The following is a 13,782-nucleotide window of genomic DNA, read 5'->3' on the forward strand; positions in this document are numbered from 1 at the left end:
ATACTAAGTTTAACAGTCACAAAGAGGATGTGGATCCTAAGTCTGACATTGTTTGTTCACCTCCTTTGAATAATTGTGCTACCCAGATAAATTTTGTATCTTGTCCTTCCTGGGTGCATTTTCTTGGCCAGAAGGGGGTGACTGCCTGTACTTTGACAGTTTGTTCTTGTGAAAAAACGTTTTCTGCTGTGGCAGTCCACTTGAGAGAAAAGTCTTAATTCTCTGGCCTTTTTTGTCCATCTGTTTGGCAGAGAAAGATATGGCATTACAATACTGCATTCAGATTGTATCTGGTTAGATAGAATTAGAGGCTGACATAGATCTAGCTCTGATCTTTATTTTGTTTGAATCCGCTGACAGAGATTGTGTAACTTCCAGAGTACTGATAAGCAAAAATCGCTCAACTTTCAGTTAGAGAGCCATTTTTCTAACTGACAGCTGTGCAAACTCAACATCATGTCTGAAAGTTCAGCTGTGTTCATTCTGGCTTGTGCATCATAACTAGTCAGAGAATCTCTGGCACATTGTCTGTAATTGGGCTATACAGGTTTAATTAAGGCCCAGTTTGTCCCTCCAGTTGATACTTAATTAACAGTTCTATAGGTAGACTAGAGTTTATCCTCCCAAAGCAGTATTGGTTCTTAAATGCTAAAAAGAGTAAAAAGTAGTAACAATGTAAGTTTTAAAAAAAAAAACAAAACAACAAAAAAAAAACAGCAGAAAAACCTTTGAATGTATGCCAGGAGCAAGTTTGATAGGTAAGAAGTTGCTATTTTAAAATTTCTTTTGTAACTATAACTGCATGTTGAATATCTTGCATTGTCTCAGACATGGAGCGTGATCTACTTGGGTAGTATCTCAGTTTTTCAAATGGAAATTTTTATTAAAATTTCAATAATCTATTTACCTTTTTCTGGTTAATCTTGAAGGAAATTTGTAGAAAAATTCTGGAAAGTAATTTAGTGTTACTGCTAGATGTAGAAATGCCTAATAAACTTTTTAATAGCACTACTTAGAGAACTAGTAACAATATACAAAGATATTAATGGTGCTGCCTGGGAACTCTCTTTGAACAGTACTGCAGTGGTGTAGGTTGGAAGTTAAGGGAGATGACAGTGGAAGTGTTCCGTACATGCTGGAAATTATGCTGTGTTGATGCAATTCTGTGAGAGAAAAACATGGTCCTATATCAGGGTAGTACCTATTATCTGGGACAGAACTTCCCAGACTTTTCTTGTTGCATGCCCCTTCCAAATGTACCAGCTGCCCACATACTTCTACCCTTCTCATCACTGATTCTTTGTGTCTTTTTCTTAACACTACTGGTCTTTAGCCATCTGTCCATAGTTCACTGTTACATACAGATATAGTTATGATGTGACATATACAACCAAAAAAACCCCCTGACTAAGTTCTGAGCTCAGTTACACTGGACAGTTGCTGAGCAACTACACCTGCGCTGTACGGTGATTGGAGGTGAGGGCTCTGTACATCAGAGTCTCTGCATATCTGTGTTCTTATTGGTACGTCTTGAAGTAAATTAACTACCATATTTTATATAACAAATTCCCACAGAGTTTTAAAGCTTTGTCTCAGTAGCCTATTATGAAAAAGCAGTAAGTAAAATAGAGTCCACCATTACACAATTTCTCCTGTGTACCTCACAGAGATGTCTCACGTACCACAGTTTGGGAACCTCTGATCTAGGATCTTGTATGACATCCATTGTCGTAGATCAGTAGTTCTTAGACTGTGGGTTGGGACCCCAAAGTGGATCGTGACCATGTTTTAATGGGATTGCCAGGGCTGGCATTAGACTTGGTGGGGCCCGCGGCTGAAGCCGACTCGTGAGGGCTTCAGCCCTGAGCAGCAGGGCTCAAGTTACACGCCTCCCTCCGAGGGCAGAAGCCGTGGGGCTTTGGTCCCCCTACTGCCCTGGGCGGGTGGGGCTCAGACTTTGGCCCCCACGACCCTCCTGGGTTTGTGTAGTAATTTTTGTTGTCAGAAGGGGGTTGCGGTGCAATGAAGTTTTGAGATTATTTGAATGCCTCACAAATACTGATGAATTTATCCTCAGAACACTCTTGTGAAGTAGGAAGGTCCATTATCCTCAATTTATATATAGGGAACTGAGATACAAAGAATAAGTGATTTATCCAAGGTCACGAAGGAAGTCTGTGCCAGAATTGGGAATTCAACCCAGATCTTCTGACACAAAGTACAGTACCTTTTGTATATTGGATTCTTAAAAACAAGTAACAAAAGAGCCCCCAAAATTCAGCAACCACACTTTAAAAAAAAAAAAAAATTTAAAGGGCCTTGAGCAGAGCTATTCACTGTGTTATGTCTCCTGCTGCAGGTTCCTTCCATGTTCGCTGAGAGATGATTTCTGGAATTCTGCCATGCCATGGCTTTATTTTTTGCAGCTGTGATGATTTTATTAAAAAATTTAAGTGGAGGATGTCTTTACATTTTCAATAAGCAATCAGAAAAATTGTGGCACTAAATAAAAGAATGTGCTTTCTTGACCCATTTTTCAAAAGGTGTTATATTCTCTTCAAAGAGTTTGTAGTTATGCCAGATATGATAATGAGAAACTGTAGCACTGTACTCCTTTAAATAACATCTGGTTTGTTTTCACACTAAATGTAATCTTTTAACAGAATACATTTAAACTTTTAATGTTGCATACAAGAGTTTTTGAAATGGTGTCATAATAAAGAGTCTGTTATGATAGACAATTTGTCATATGAAAGGTACAGTAGGAACCAGTAGATATATTCATAAGATGAGCGGTGCTTCCCTTTGTGGTGTTGAGACCTTAACTGTATTGCAACAGATTTTGAAAAATCATGTAGAAGTTTAAATCTTGATTAGAAATACAACACTAACATTAGTTTCTGTAGTGAGAATGTTAATTTATCAAACTGTGATGCAGTGCTGATGTAATCATGCTATGCTTTGTTAGTGATAATGTGGTATATAAAAATAAATGTTTGATATTTTTTATTTTCTCGATACATGAGATACTTTTCCTTTATTTTTCCAGTGTATATTTATCTCTTGTTTTGTGTGCCAGACAAGGATGCAGAAAACATAGTAGAATTTAGAAATAATCATTTTTCTAGGTCACGAATACTAGTATTAAAACCTGGGATTTTGGAATGGCAGAATTTTAATAGAAATGCCTTGCAAATATAGGTTCTGATCTGCGTGGGTGGACCTCAGTTAACTTTGTTTGGATTCCACCCATGCGGATCAGATTGCAGATTTGGTGCGACTATGTAAAGACTCCTTAGAAAATGCTGTATTTCTTGTACTTATTTGATAGAAAATATTCAGTAAAATTATATATGACTGTTTGTTCTTGAAAACTATACCTGTATTTCAGTGTCCTTTTACATGTGCATGACATGAGTTTACTAGATTCTGTTCACATTTAAGGTGTGTAGATTTTGATTGGAGTTCAAAATGGTTATGTGCAATTCATGGTTAATCTTAAACTGAGTGAGTTCTGTGGATTTTGAGTGCTTCTGATAGTGTATGAATACCTAGGTCTTTCCCACCATTATAAGTTTCAATTTCAAATTCATCCTTGTAACTGTAGTTCGTATTTTCTATTCTCTGCAGATAGAGAATTCTTTAAAACTCTTTTTATAGTTTGTGGCTGTAAATTTGAGTGTTGGAGGGGGTAAGATTTAGGGGAAAAATGAAATTTTAAAAAATACAAGTGCATTAATTATACATAGGAGAAATGTAAAGATTATTAAAAACTGAAAATCTCAGCACCATCAAGTTTGCTATAGAGAGGGAAGGACATTACATATTTAAGAGAGACATAGTACAAATTGGTGGTTTTTCCACTTTTTTTCTTTGAAAAAATTCTATGTGCTATGTTCTGCAAGTAAATATAAAATATTTATATAGACCTGTATTTCTATCTTAACCCACGATTTTGGGAAGAGAGAGTAATTCTTTTAGAAGCAGACTATCATAAATGAATGTTTTATAAAAGGAAATATAAAGGCCAAAATTAAAAACTATCAAGCCAAGATAGAAACAAGTGGTAAAACACAAAATATACAGGTAAACCAGGACCTGAACAACATAAAACAAGGGCACGCAAACTTTTTGGCCTGAGGGCCGCATTGGGTTTCAGAAATTGTATGGAGGGCCAGTTAGGGGAGGCTCTGCCTCTCAAAACAGCCAGGCATGGCCTGGCCCCCACCTCCAAACCGACCCCCCCTGCTTCTTGTCCCCCGACAGGCTTCCCCGGACTCCTGCCCCATCCAACCCTCCCTGACCGCCTTTGGAACGTCCATCGCTGACTGCGCCCCGCCGCCCCATTCAACCCCTCCTCTCATTTCTGACTGCCCCCCAGGACCCCTGCCCCATCCAACCACCCCTTCTCCCTGTCCCCTGACTGCCCCCGCCACTCGATCCAATCCCCCCTCTCCTCCCTAACTGCCCCCTGGGGACTCCTGCTCCCATTCAACATCCCCTGTTCCCTGCCTTTGAACCGTCCTGCCCACTATCCACACCCCTGCCCCCTGACTACCCCCTCCCTAACTCCCCTGCCCTCTATCCAAACATCTCCCCCACCCGCTCACTGCCCTTTGCTACAGCCACACTGCCCGGAGCACCGGAACAGGCAGCTACTCTGCAGCTGCGCTGCCCCAGGAACTCGCAGCCCCACCGCCCAAAGCATTGCACCGGTGGCGCAGTGAGCTGAGGTTGCAGGGGAGGGGCTGGGGGCTAGCCTCCCGGGCAGGAGCTCAGGGGCCAGGCAGGAGGGTCCTGCGGGCTGAATGTGACCCACAGGTCGTAGTTTGCCCACCTCTGACATAAAATATAGGGGTCTTGGCAACATGTCAGCTTTGTGTTTTTCTTCATAGTTTTGGAATCTGACACTGGGGGACTTACACACATTTTTTTCTTTGTCAGTTTTGCTGAAGTTTGTAAGTGAAGACAGCTTTATTATTTGGGGAGTGTTCACTAGATATTCCCCAGCTTCATAGCTCTTGAATTTGTTGTAATTCATGTGGTTCCATTAGAAGAAGAAATGTGCTGATTGGTTTCTGGAAAACATTGTGTGGTGATTGAACTGATATGCCCGACTTTTGCATATGCATTGTGCATTATCATATGAATACTGTATTTAGCAAAAGTGAAAATTACCTCCAGAATAATTTTAGACGTCTTATTAGAGTGCTAATACTGTTTGCAGTTTAAGGTTAAACTAAACAAAAGGAATGAAAAGGATTAAACGAAAATGGGAAATATTTTTTCTACAAATTATTGGAGTTTTGATTTTTTTCAAAATGAAATTTAAATCCATATAGAGGTTTATAGATGAGAAAGCTGATAGTTATTCTGCAATTGTAAAAGTAACTTTTTGGGAGATTTAAAATGATTGTGTAGACATATTTAATAGTTGTAAAGACTGTACAGTTTTAAAATTATACTTATTTACATTGGCTACTTAAGATGCTATATTAAAATGCTAATAATCGAATAACAAATTTGATAATAAAATCACTTAACTCCTTTCCAGCAAGACTGAAAGCAGAAAAGGATGGATGAAAGGAGAAGATTACTTTTTAATGTCATCAATACTTGGTTAAATCTTGTTAATTTATCACTTAACATTTACTTGCTTTGTTCACAGAATGTTCATTAAATGTTTAGACTGAACATAACTTTAGATAACAGTGTATCACTCAGCAAGCATCATGTAGATAAACATTTGTAAGCATTGTGTTCCTCTAGAAAGATACATTTTGAAAATAGCTTTGACAAACTTTTATTCTTATATCAAAACGGTGCAGTATATAGAAGTCAGTAGTGCCGAGCTGTTGGCTCGGATTTGGGCCCCTTTCAGCTGAGCAGTGTACAAATATAGTAAAAAAGCAGACTTTGACTGTAAGACCTTATTATCTAATTTAAAACTACAGTAGAACCTCAGTTACAAACATCAGAGTTATGAACTGATCAATTAACCACGCACCTCATTTGAAACTGGAAGCATGCAATCAGGTATCAGCAGAGATGGGGAAAAAAAGCAAATACAGTATGGTGTTAAACCTAAGCAACAACAAAAATATAAAGGGAACATTTAAAAAAGAGATTTGACATGATAAGAAAACTATTTATGTGCTTGTTTCATTTAAATTAAGATAGCTAAAATATGCATTTTTTTCCCTTCTGCATAATCAAGTTTCAAAGCTGTGTTAAGTCAAGGTTCATTTGTGAACTGTTGAAAGAACAATCGTAACGTTTTGTTCAGAGTAACGAATAATCTCCATGCCCAAGGTGTTCTTAACTCTGAGGTTCTACTGTAAACACAACAAACAGGTGTAATAAACCTTCTGAAGGGAGAGTACAAGAGTAAGTACTCATATTGTTATCTTTTTCCTTCAGTTAAAATCTGAAATTATATTCATGCTGAACTGAGACCATGTTTTAAGAATGAGATTTTTTATTTACTGCATGGAACAATAATATAAATAATTAGAGCTGTTGCTGGGTCAGATTCTTTTGCATTTAAAGACATTAATTTGCTTTTTGTAGACTCCAGAGAAGAAACAATCGGAACCTTCCAGGGGAAGAAAGAGGAAAGCAGAGAACCAGAGTGAAAGTAGCCAAGGTACACCAAACTTATTTTGAATTATAGTATGTCAGTTAAGTATTACATGCTCTTAGTCAAATTATATTTGCTTGAACACTTGAAATTTAGGGATTGTCTGCACAGCCCTGCAGTCAAACTATGAGGTTATGAACTGCAGTGCACAGTGAAGTTTTGCACTGTACCTGTCCTGTGTAGACCCTGCTCGTGCAAACTAGAAAGTACCTAGTTTGTTTTTCAAACTGGACTACATTAACACAAACTAGATATCTTTTAGTTCATACTAGCAGGGTCTACACAGGACAGTTACGGTGCAACACTTTAGTGCTCACTACAGTTTACACCCAGTAGTCTGCATTCTGGGGCTGTGTAGACAAGCCCTTAGACAGTCTTACAGAGTTCTACACTCATTGCCTGAGACAAGTGATTTTTTTAACTGGTGAATAAAATATCTCTTTCCTCATTATTAATCTTGGGTAGGGTCAGGCAGGCAGATTCTGTATCTGAGCTGTTAAATGTATAAAAGAATTTTGCATGGCTGCAATTAGCTCTTGCCATTGTGACATTCTACCTATTTATTCAGAACCACAACAATTCTTTGCACTAGTGTGCCTCCGCAGTTACTTTTCTTATTCCAGCTGATGAGCAGGAATTCATGGTTTTAAAGTTTTCAGTTGCTTTATCTTCAGATGAATTCCATTACTGTCCTGAATGACCTTTTTTCATCCAACAAATGTTCATAGGGGAGGATTAGAATAATTGGGGGGGATCAATAGAGTGAAATAGATTACTTCCATCTGCTGTGGCTTGGCTTTGACTTGAATCCAGCCATAATTGTTACTATCCAGTGACTGTTGAGCCTTTGTGAAATGTGTGGTGCTCTCAATCCATTTCCTAGGGGGACTAGCATGTGCTTGTTTCTCAAAACACCATCATGATACTTACTAATTGGTACTCTTTCAGACACGTATGGGGTTCATTGAAATATCCTGTCTCATTTTAAGGTGATCTTTTTAGGGCAGGAATGGTAGAGACTCAAGTCTCTGGGTAACTATCTAGCATATAAAGAAAAAGTAGTTGTGAGAACAGGGCCTATTTTATTATTTTTGTGTTCCATTTGAACTAATAAATATCTCTTTAAATGCAAATATATAAGCCAGGAGCATTGTTCATTTGCCTCTTGGTCATTTACTGTGGTATTTTGTTTTGCCTTTGTGGGTGGTTCTTGTTCTTCCTCTGAGTTGATACTTGAATACTTTACCTGTTCTAATCACGGGTAGGCCTGTTGAACTGGCAGTTCAAACTATGTAGATTAATTCTAATTATCAAGGTTGCTATTTTAAAATATTGTGGCTTAACTGCCACTAGCACCTGATTTTCCAACCAAGGGTATATTTACCAGTCTGAGCTGGATGATGTAGATTTTAGGCTCCTTGGTGATGTACACATGGGCAATCAGCAAACTTGGACTCTGACAACTGAAGGAACAGAATGTCAGATGATTAAAAGGAAATTAGAGCCAACTCTGAGGTCTTATGGGGTTTATTTGTAAAGACAATGTAGTGGGATGTTCTCCTTCCCTTTACCAGAGTGACTGATGAGGCATGACCTGCCCAAATTACTTGAGAAGAAGAGGGAGTTTAGGGCCTGTAAATACAGAGCCTTCTTGGGAGCAAAGATAGAGAACTCCTTCAAATGGATGTTTGGTATTTTTGGATTGGTGAAATGTGTTAATTTGTGATTGCATAGTTTAATGTTAACTTGGTTTTATGTCACTTGATAAATCACAGTCACTTGTTTGAGTATGAAAACTTATGTCTCTGGAACTGATTTCTGTTAAATATCTCTGGTCTGCTACAGTGGCAATATTTCACACATACAGATAAATAAGTTGGGAATTTTTCTTGTAATGTCTTGCCAAGACCTGAATTCAGGGCTTTATATGTTCCCTGCAACAGCTGATGACATCACTGACATATAAAACAATGGAGGCAGCTGCATTCCTTATAATGCTTTAGATGTTAATGTTGTTAACTGTTACAGAAGAGACTCTGAAAACTAGAATAAATAAATAACTGGCTTGCATTATAAAACAATCTTTTTGTCCATTTCTTTTAATATTGAAGTTATTCTAGGACACTTTTAGTATGTGTCCTCGAGATGCATTTCTCCTCTAGCTACTTATGCATGATGTAAAGAATAATGCAGACAGTCTAACTTTGCCTTGCAATACATTTTTTTTTACATTTTTCAGGGAAGTGTAGGTTATCCCTTCCCATGTTAAGCCAAAAAAGCAAAGTGGAAGATATGTTGCCTTAAAATACTTCTGTTTAGGTGATCATTTTGATTTGAGTGTTTATTGCTATTTAAATGTATCATATATTTTGTCTGAAACTTTTTTTTTTAATTAGAACAATCTAACAGTCTCTCCTCGCACTTACTGGACTCTTGGTTTCTTAACTGTTGTGGTACAGTCACCTCACAGAGGCTTTGCCTATTCTAAACTTTTTGGGAAATTTCCCACAGCTGCTCTTCTAGTGCTCCCATCATTGCTGCCTTGATGAAGTGGAAGAAGTGGTAGTAAAAGCAGGAAATTTTAAGCAATTCTTAGAGCAGACAACCTGGTAATAAAAACTGTTATGCCCTGTTTACAATGTTGTTACTGCCAATAGAACATTATAACTACGAAGTATCCTAATGTAGACAAGGCAGGAGTGTCCTCCATGCTAGATTGGACATGAATTTCAAATGTGAAAAACAAGCAGAAAAAATCTGTTTGTAGCATAGGATGAGCTTTCTGGCCTTTCTTATAAAGAAGTAAAGGTACAAACCCCAGTTTTTTCCCTTACAGATCACTTTTAATGTTTCTCAGCTGACAAACTCCTTTCTTGCCTATTATCTAAAAGCTGACCCGGAGGGGTAAGACTGGTGTGGAGGTGGAGGAAGTGGTAAAATGGTGCATTTGTTCAAAAACCTTAATAAACCATCTCTTTCTTTACTGAAATCATGAAGAGTAGGGGGTAAGTAAGTGTAGGGAAATGGCTTTTATGAAAGAGACACTTGCAGTATGTGGTGGAATGCACTAAACCATGTGATTAAATGCCATCCTGCTTAAGTAGGGTGATTCTATGGGAACAGGTTTGTTTAATGTATTTGAAAAACTGTAAGAATTGGTTAATGGCAGAATAAGTCAATATAAGTTGCATTGTACACTGTAATAACTTAATGTGTTGTAGAGTTAGTTATCACTGAGTTGTCCCTCAGCATGATAATTACAGTACATTTGGGACCATGCTGTTGTGTTCTGTACAGGTGTGTACACATTTGTTAGCATAAGTTTCCCTCTGGTTCTTTCCTTTGTTCACATCTTTCTGTTTTCCTGATCTCTTATGGCTTCTCAATAAACCATCTTGCCCGTAATATGTCTAAATGTATAATGATTTGTATGCTTTGTAAAGGCAATTAATGGAAGTAAAGGATATCTCCTAGCGTAATGTATTTCTGGGTACGTCTGATAATAGGTTTGAGTGCTTAATTTGAAAAAGTTGTATATTTACCATGATGTGACAATTAATGGGGTCTACAGTAAGTGTAAGAGACAGCTGTACCTTCATGGTAATGCTTACCTTAAACCAATGAAAAAAAATCTCTAGAAGCTTAATGATTGACATATCAAATGCACTTTTTGGAAAACAAATCCATATGTATTTCTTTTTTAAAATAAATTTTCTGTGGCTTGATTCCACAGTGTGGTTCCGCAGTTCTTCTCTTCTGGTGTCAGGCAGTGGAGGAGCAAAAGATAGGCAGTCTCCCTACCCTTTCAGGCACTGTTCCCAGTCTCTTCATTCCTCTCAGTGAGAAAAAAAAAAGTGCTTCACATTGATGTGTTGTCTTTAGACCTCAAGCACAGGCACTATGAAAGATAGCACAGAGGAAACAGACAGACACGCTGGAAGTGGAAAGTGTAGCCTGACAGTGGGTGCTTCCTGCAAACCATCACTGCTGGTGTGTCTGGATTATCTAGTCAGCAATTCAGTGAGAGCAAACCTGTATTGAGTGGCCTCCCCTCACTGTAGAGCACTCACACTAGATTCATTTTAGAGAAAATGCCTAGAACAGCAGGTGAAAAAGAGCTATGGTGCTTCCCCCAGGTCCCTTACCTATTCCCAAGGTGCTTCCTTGGTTCTGAGGGAGAGGCAGAGGTACTTAATCTTGAGACCATTGCATGAACCAAAAAGAATACCAAGCCCACCTGCTCTCTGCACTGAAGGACTCTACTCTAATTTACCCCAAGCAGTTCACTACATTTACTCCTCTGTGGAGCTTTTTCTCTTTTGCCCCCTCTTCAGTAACTTACCATCTCTCTTTGGACTTCACTAGAGATACACAGTGAGGACCCATCCCATTGGGACAAGTTCCTTAGGGTTGTGTCCTATCTTAGGCCTCCTGTGAAGTCCCTGGGTCCTCAATAGGGTTCTCAGTGCTTTGCTCAAACCTTGTGGAATTCTTAGCTTTGGTGCTTCTTACTGTGCTTTCCTTGAAAGTGGAATTCTTTAGTCAAGGTCACCTTCAGCTGACAGTTTATGGCATTTAGTATCAGAGGGGTGGCTGTGTTAGTCTGGATCTGTAAAACGCGACAGAGTCCTGTGGCACTTATAGACTGACAGACGTATTGGAGCATGAGCTTTCGTGGATGAATACCCACTTCATCAGTTTCTTCTTTTCACCTGAACCAGGAGATTTTTTTACCCCTCCTCCAACTTCTGTGCTATCACCAAAGCCCAGAGGAAATCCCCTGACACTGTTTGGATATATGTGGGACAGTGGAGGTATGCCCTGTGTCAAACACAGGAGTTCAAAAAGTCTCATTCCCTCTTCATGATCCAAGAGTCCCTGCAATGGTTAAAAGCCTTTGATTAACTTCCCCTACTGGAATTATGGCTGACTTGCAAGGGGAAAAGAGCTGCTATCATCTCCACAAGGTGATACTCATTCTTTCTACTCTGTTCAGCCCCTTACATTGCCTCAGCTGTCACAGCCTACTGAGTTAGCTGGTCAGTAATTTATTGTTGCCTCCATAAATTGGTACTGTACTTCAGTAGATTTTGCCCTCACTGTTTTTGCCCACTCAGGTTGAGGAGCTGAGCAAGGGACTACTATAGAAAGTGGGTTGTAGACTAACCAGATTTGACATTTTTGGCAAGTCATTGACTGGTGTGCCTAGAGACACAGTGCTTAAAAGGTGCAGGAGCTTGGCACCTAATCTCTTGCCTGCTGACATTAATGATGAACATCTCATCATATTAGATGGGGATAGTCTTGTGGCTAAGGCACTGGAGTGGGAAATCAGAGGTATGATTTAATTCCTGGCTTCTCTGCTACAGATGACTTGTGTGAGTTGAACAGGTAAGTCTCGCTGTGCCTCAGTTTTCTGTTTGTGTTTAAAAAAAAAAAAAAAGGGCGCATACTTATACTGCATTGCCATATGTGGATGATGTGAGAATAAATTAGTTAAAGTGCATGGAGTTCTCAAGATGTTGTGCTGATGGGATGTCATATGAATATCTAGATAGAAAGATCACACATTGGCTCACCAAGCTGCAGAAAACTGCTTAGCAGATTCTAAGACTTTGTTTGACATATTGTGTACTTTTCACCTCTATAGTAAGTATAGTGGTTTATTTTTGTCACTTCTAATGTCTTTAATTTTTTTTTCTTTAACTTCAGGGAAAAGTATTGGGGGACGTGGTCACAAAATTAGTGACTATTTTGAAGTAAGTTTTTATTTATTTATTTTGAAAATTACTGTTTTGATTTTCTTTAATGTTGCAAGTAACTGTGTAAGATACTAAATTTAGTTGAATTCACAAGCATAAATGTAAAGAGTATTGCACTACTCAGGCAACAGATTTGTGTGGATTGTCACCCCCTTAATTTAGAAACATAAAATGCATGGCTTTCTATACAAAAGTCACACATATAAGTCATGTCAACACTGTGAGCTGACAGTGTCTTTTAAATGTTCTCTTGGTCTTGCTGGAGCTGAAAAAGGATGAGGAAATGAATGGTTTAAATTAATTAGTTTTTAAAATGTCTTTGGAAGTGTTTGTAAAATTTCTATTTAAAAAATTAAAGCTACATATTGAATAGTTTTTGTTTTGTTTTTTTCTCCCCAACTCTCCTGCCTTTAGACATATAGGTTGTGCAGTAATATAATTGGTGGTGGTGGTGTTTGTTTGTTTTTTCCTTACATCCATTTTCAATACGAATGTTAACTAATTCTTTGGCAATGTTTTCTCTTCAGTGCCAAGGTGGAAACGGCTCCAGTCCTGTAAGAGGCATATCTCCTGCAATCCGTTCTCCTCAAAATTCACATTCACATTCCGCCCCTTCTTCTGTAAGTTTGAACTATTAATCTGTTCAATTTCAGTACAAAAGTTTTCAGTCACTGAAAGTAACCTTAACTGGGAATCGCTGTTTATAAATAATCACTGTAAATAGTGCAACTTTCTTAACTTATTTTCAGGAAGAAATCTATTTCTTCAAACCAAACAAGTAGTATTATAAAGTTGAAATTTTTAAAAATGCTTTCAGTAAATTTTTAGGTTTATAAACTAGGATTACTGTCTCATTGAAACACTGTTGTAAAATCTGAAGTGAAGCTCCAAGTTTATGATTACACTGCATAACTTCAGGTAAATGGTCACCTGGTATGGATGGTTGTTGAATTCCAAACTATTTATTTAAAATAAATTCATAACTTTTTCATTAAGTAATTTCAAAAACTGGACATAATAACATCTGTTCACATCTACCCTACACACATTAAAAAAAAAATTCTGTCCTTTTTGCTAGGAAGGAATAGTGAGCAATCCAGGTTGTTCTGTTATAAGCGAAGATGCTGATAAACCAACAGATTCTAGTTAAATTTAAATACATGACTACTGTATCCTTTATAACTCTCCTTAATAGTAATGTTTTGAAATTTGAAAGTTGGGATTTAATTTGAAAATAAATAGTTTCCCCTCAGACACAGGCTTGCAGTGTCAACGTTGGATTTGCCTTTGTTTAGCTCCAGGTGGCAGGGCCATTTCTGTCTTGTTTCCCCCATCTGGACAAATCCACTTTATTCTACTTGTTGGATGCTTCAGAATTTG

General features: G+C 38.1%; 1 protein-coding gene across 4 annotated transcripts in view; it reads left to right on the forward strand.

Annotated features, from left to right (window-relative positions):
- Window positions 1–13,782, forward strand: part of TLK1 (tousled like kinase 1) — a 146,524-nt gene that overhangs the window by 70,976 nt on the left and 61,766 nt on the right. For all 4 annotated transcript variants that reach the window (XM_050916702.1, XM_050916703.1, XM_050916701.1 and 1 more), the window contains 3 exons: window positions 6,571–6,646; window positions 12,353–12,399; window positions 12,930–13,022. In XM_050916702.1, coding sequence (XP_050772659.1) covers window positions 6,571–6,646; window positions 12,353–12,399; window positions 12,930–13,022 — 216 coding nt within the window. The remainder of the gene's footprint in view (window positions 1–6,570; window positions 6,647–12,352; window positions 12,400–12,929; window positions 13,023–13,782) is intronic.

The sequence above is a fragment of the Gopherus flavomarginatus genome, chromosome 10 (assembly GCF_025201925.1).
Source record: "Gopherus flavomarginatus isolate rGopFla2 chromosome 10, rGopFla2.mat.asm, whole genome shotgun sequence".
NCBI classification, from domain to species: domain Eukaryota; kingdom Metazoa; phylum Chordata; order Testudines; family Testudinidae; genus Gopherus; species Gopherus flavomarginatus.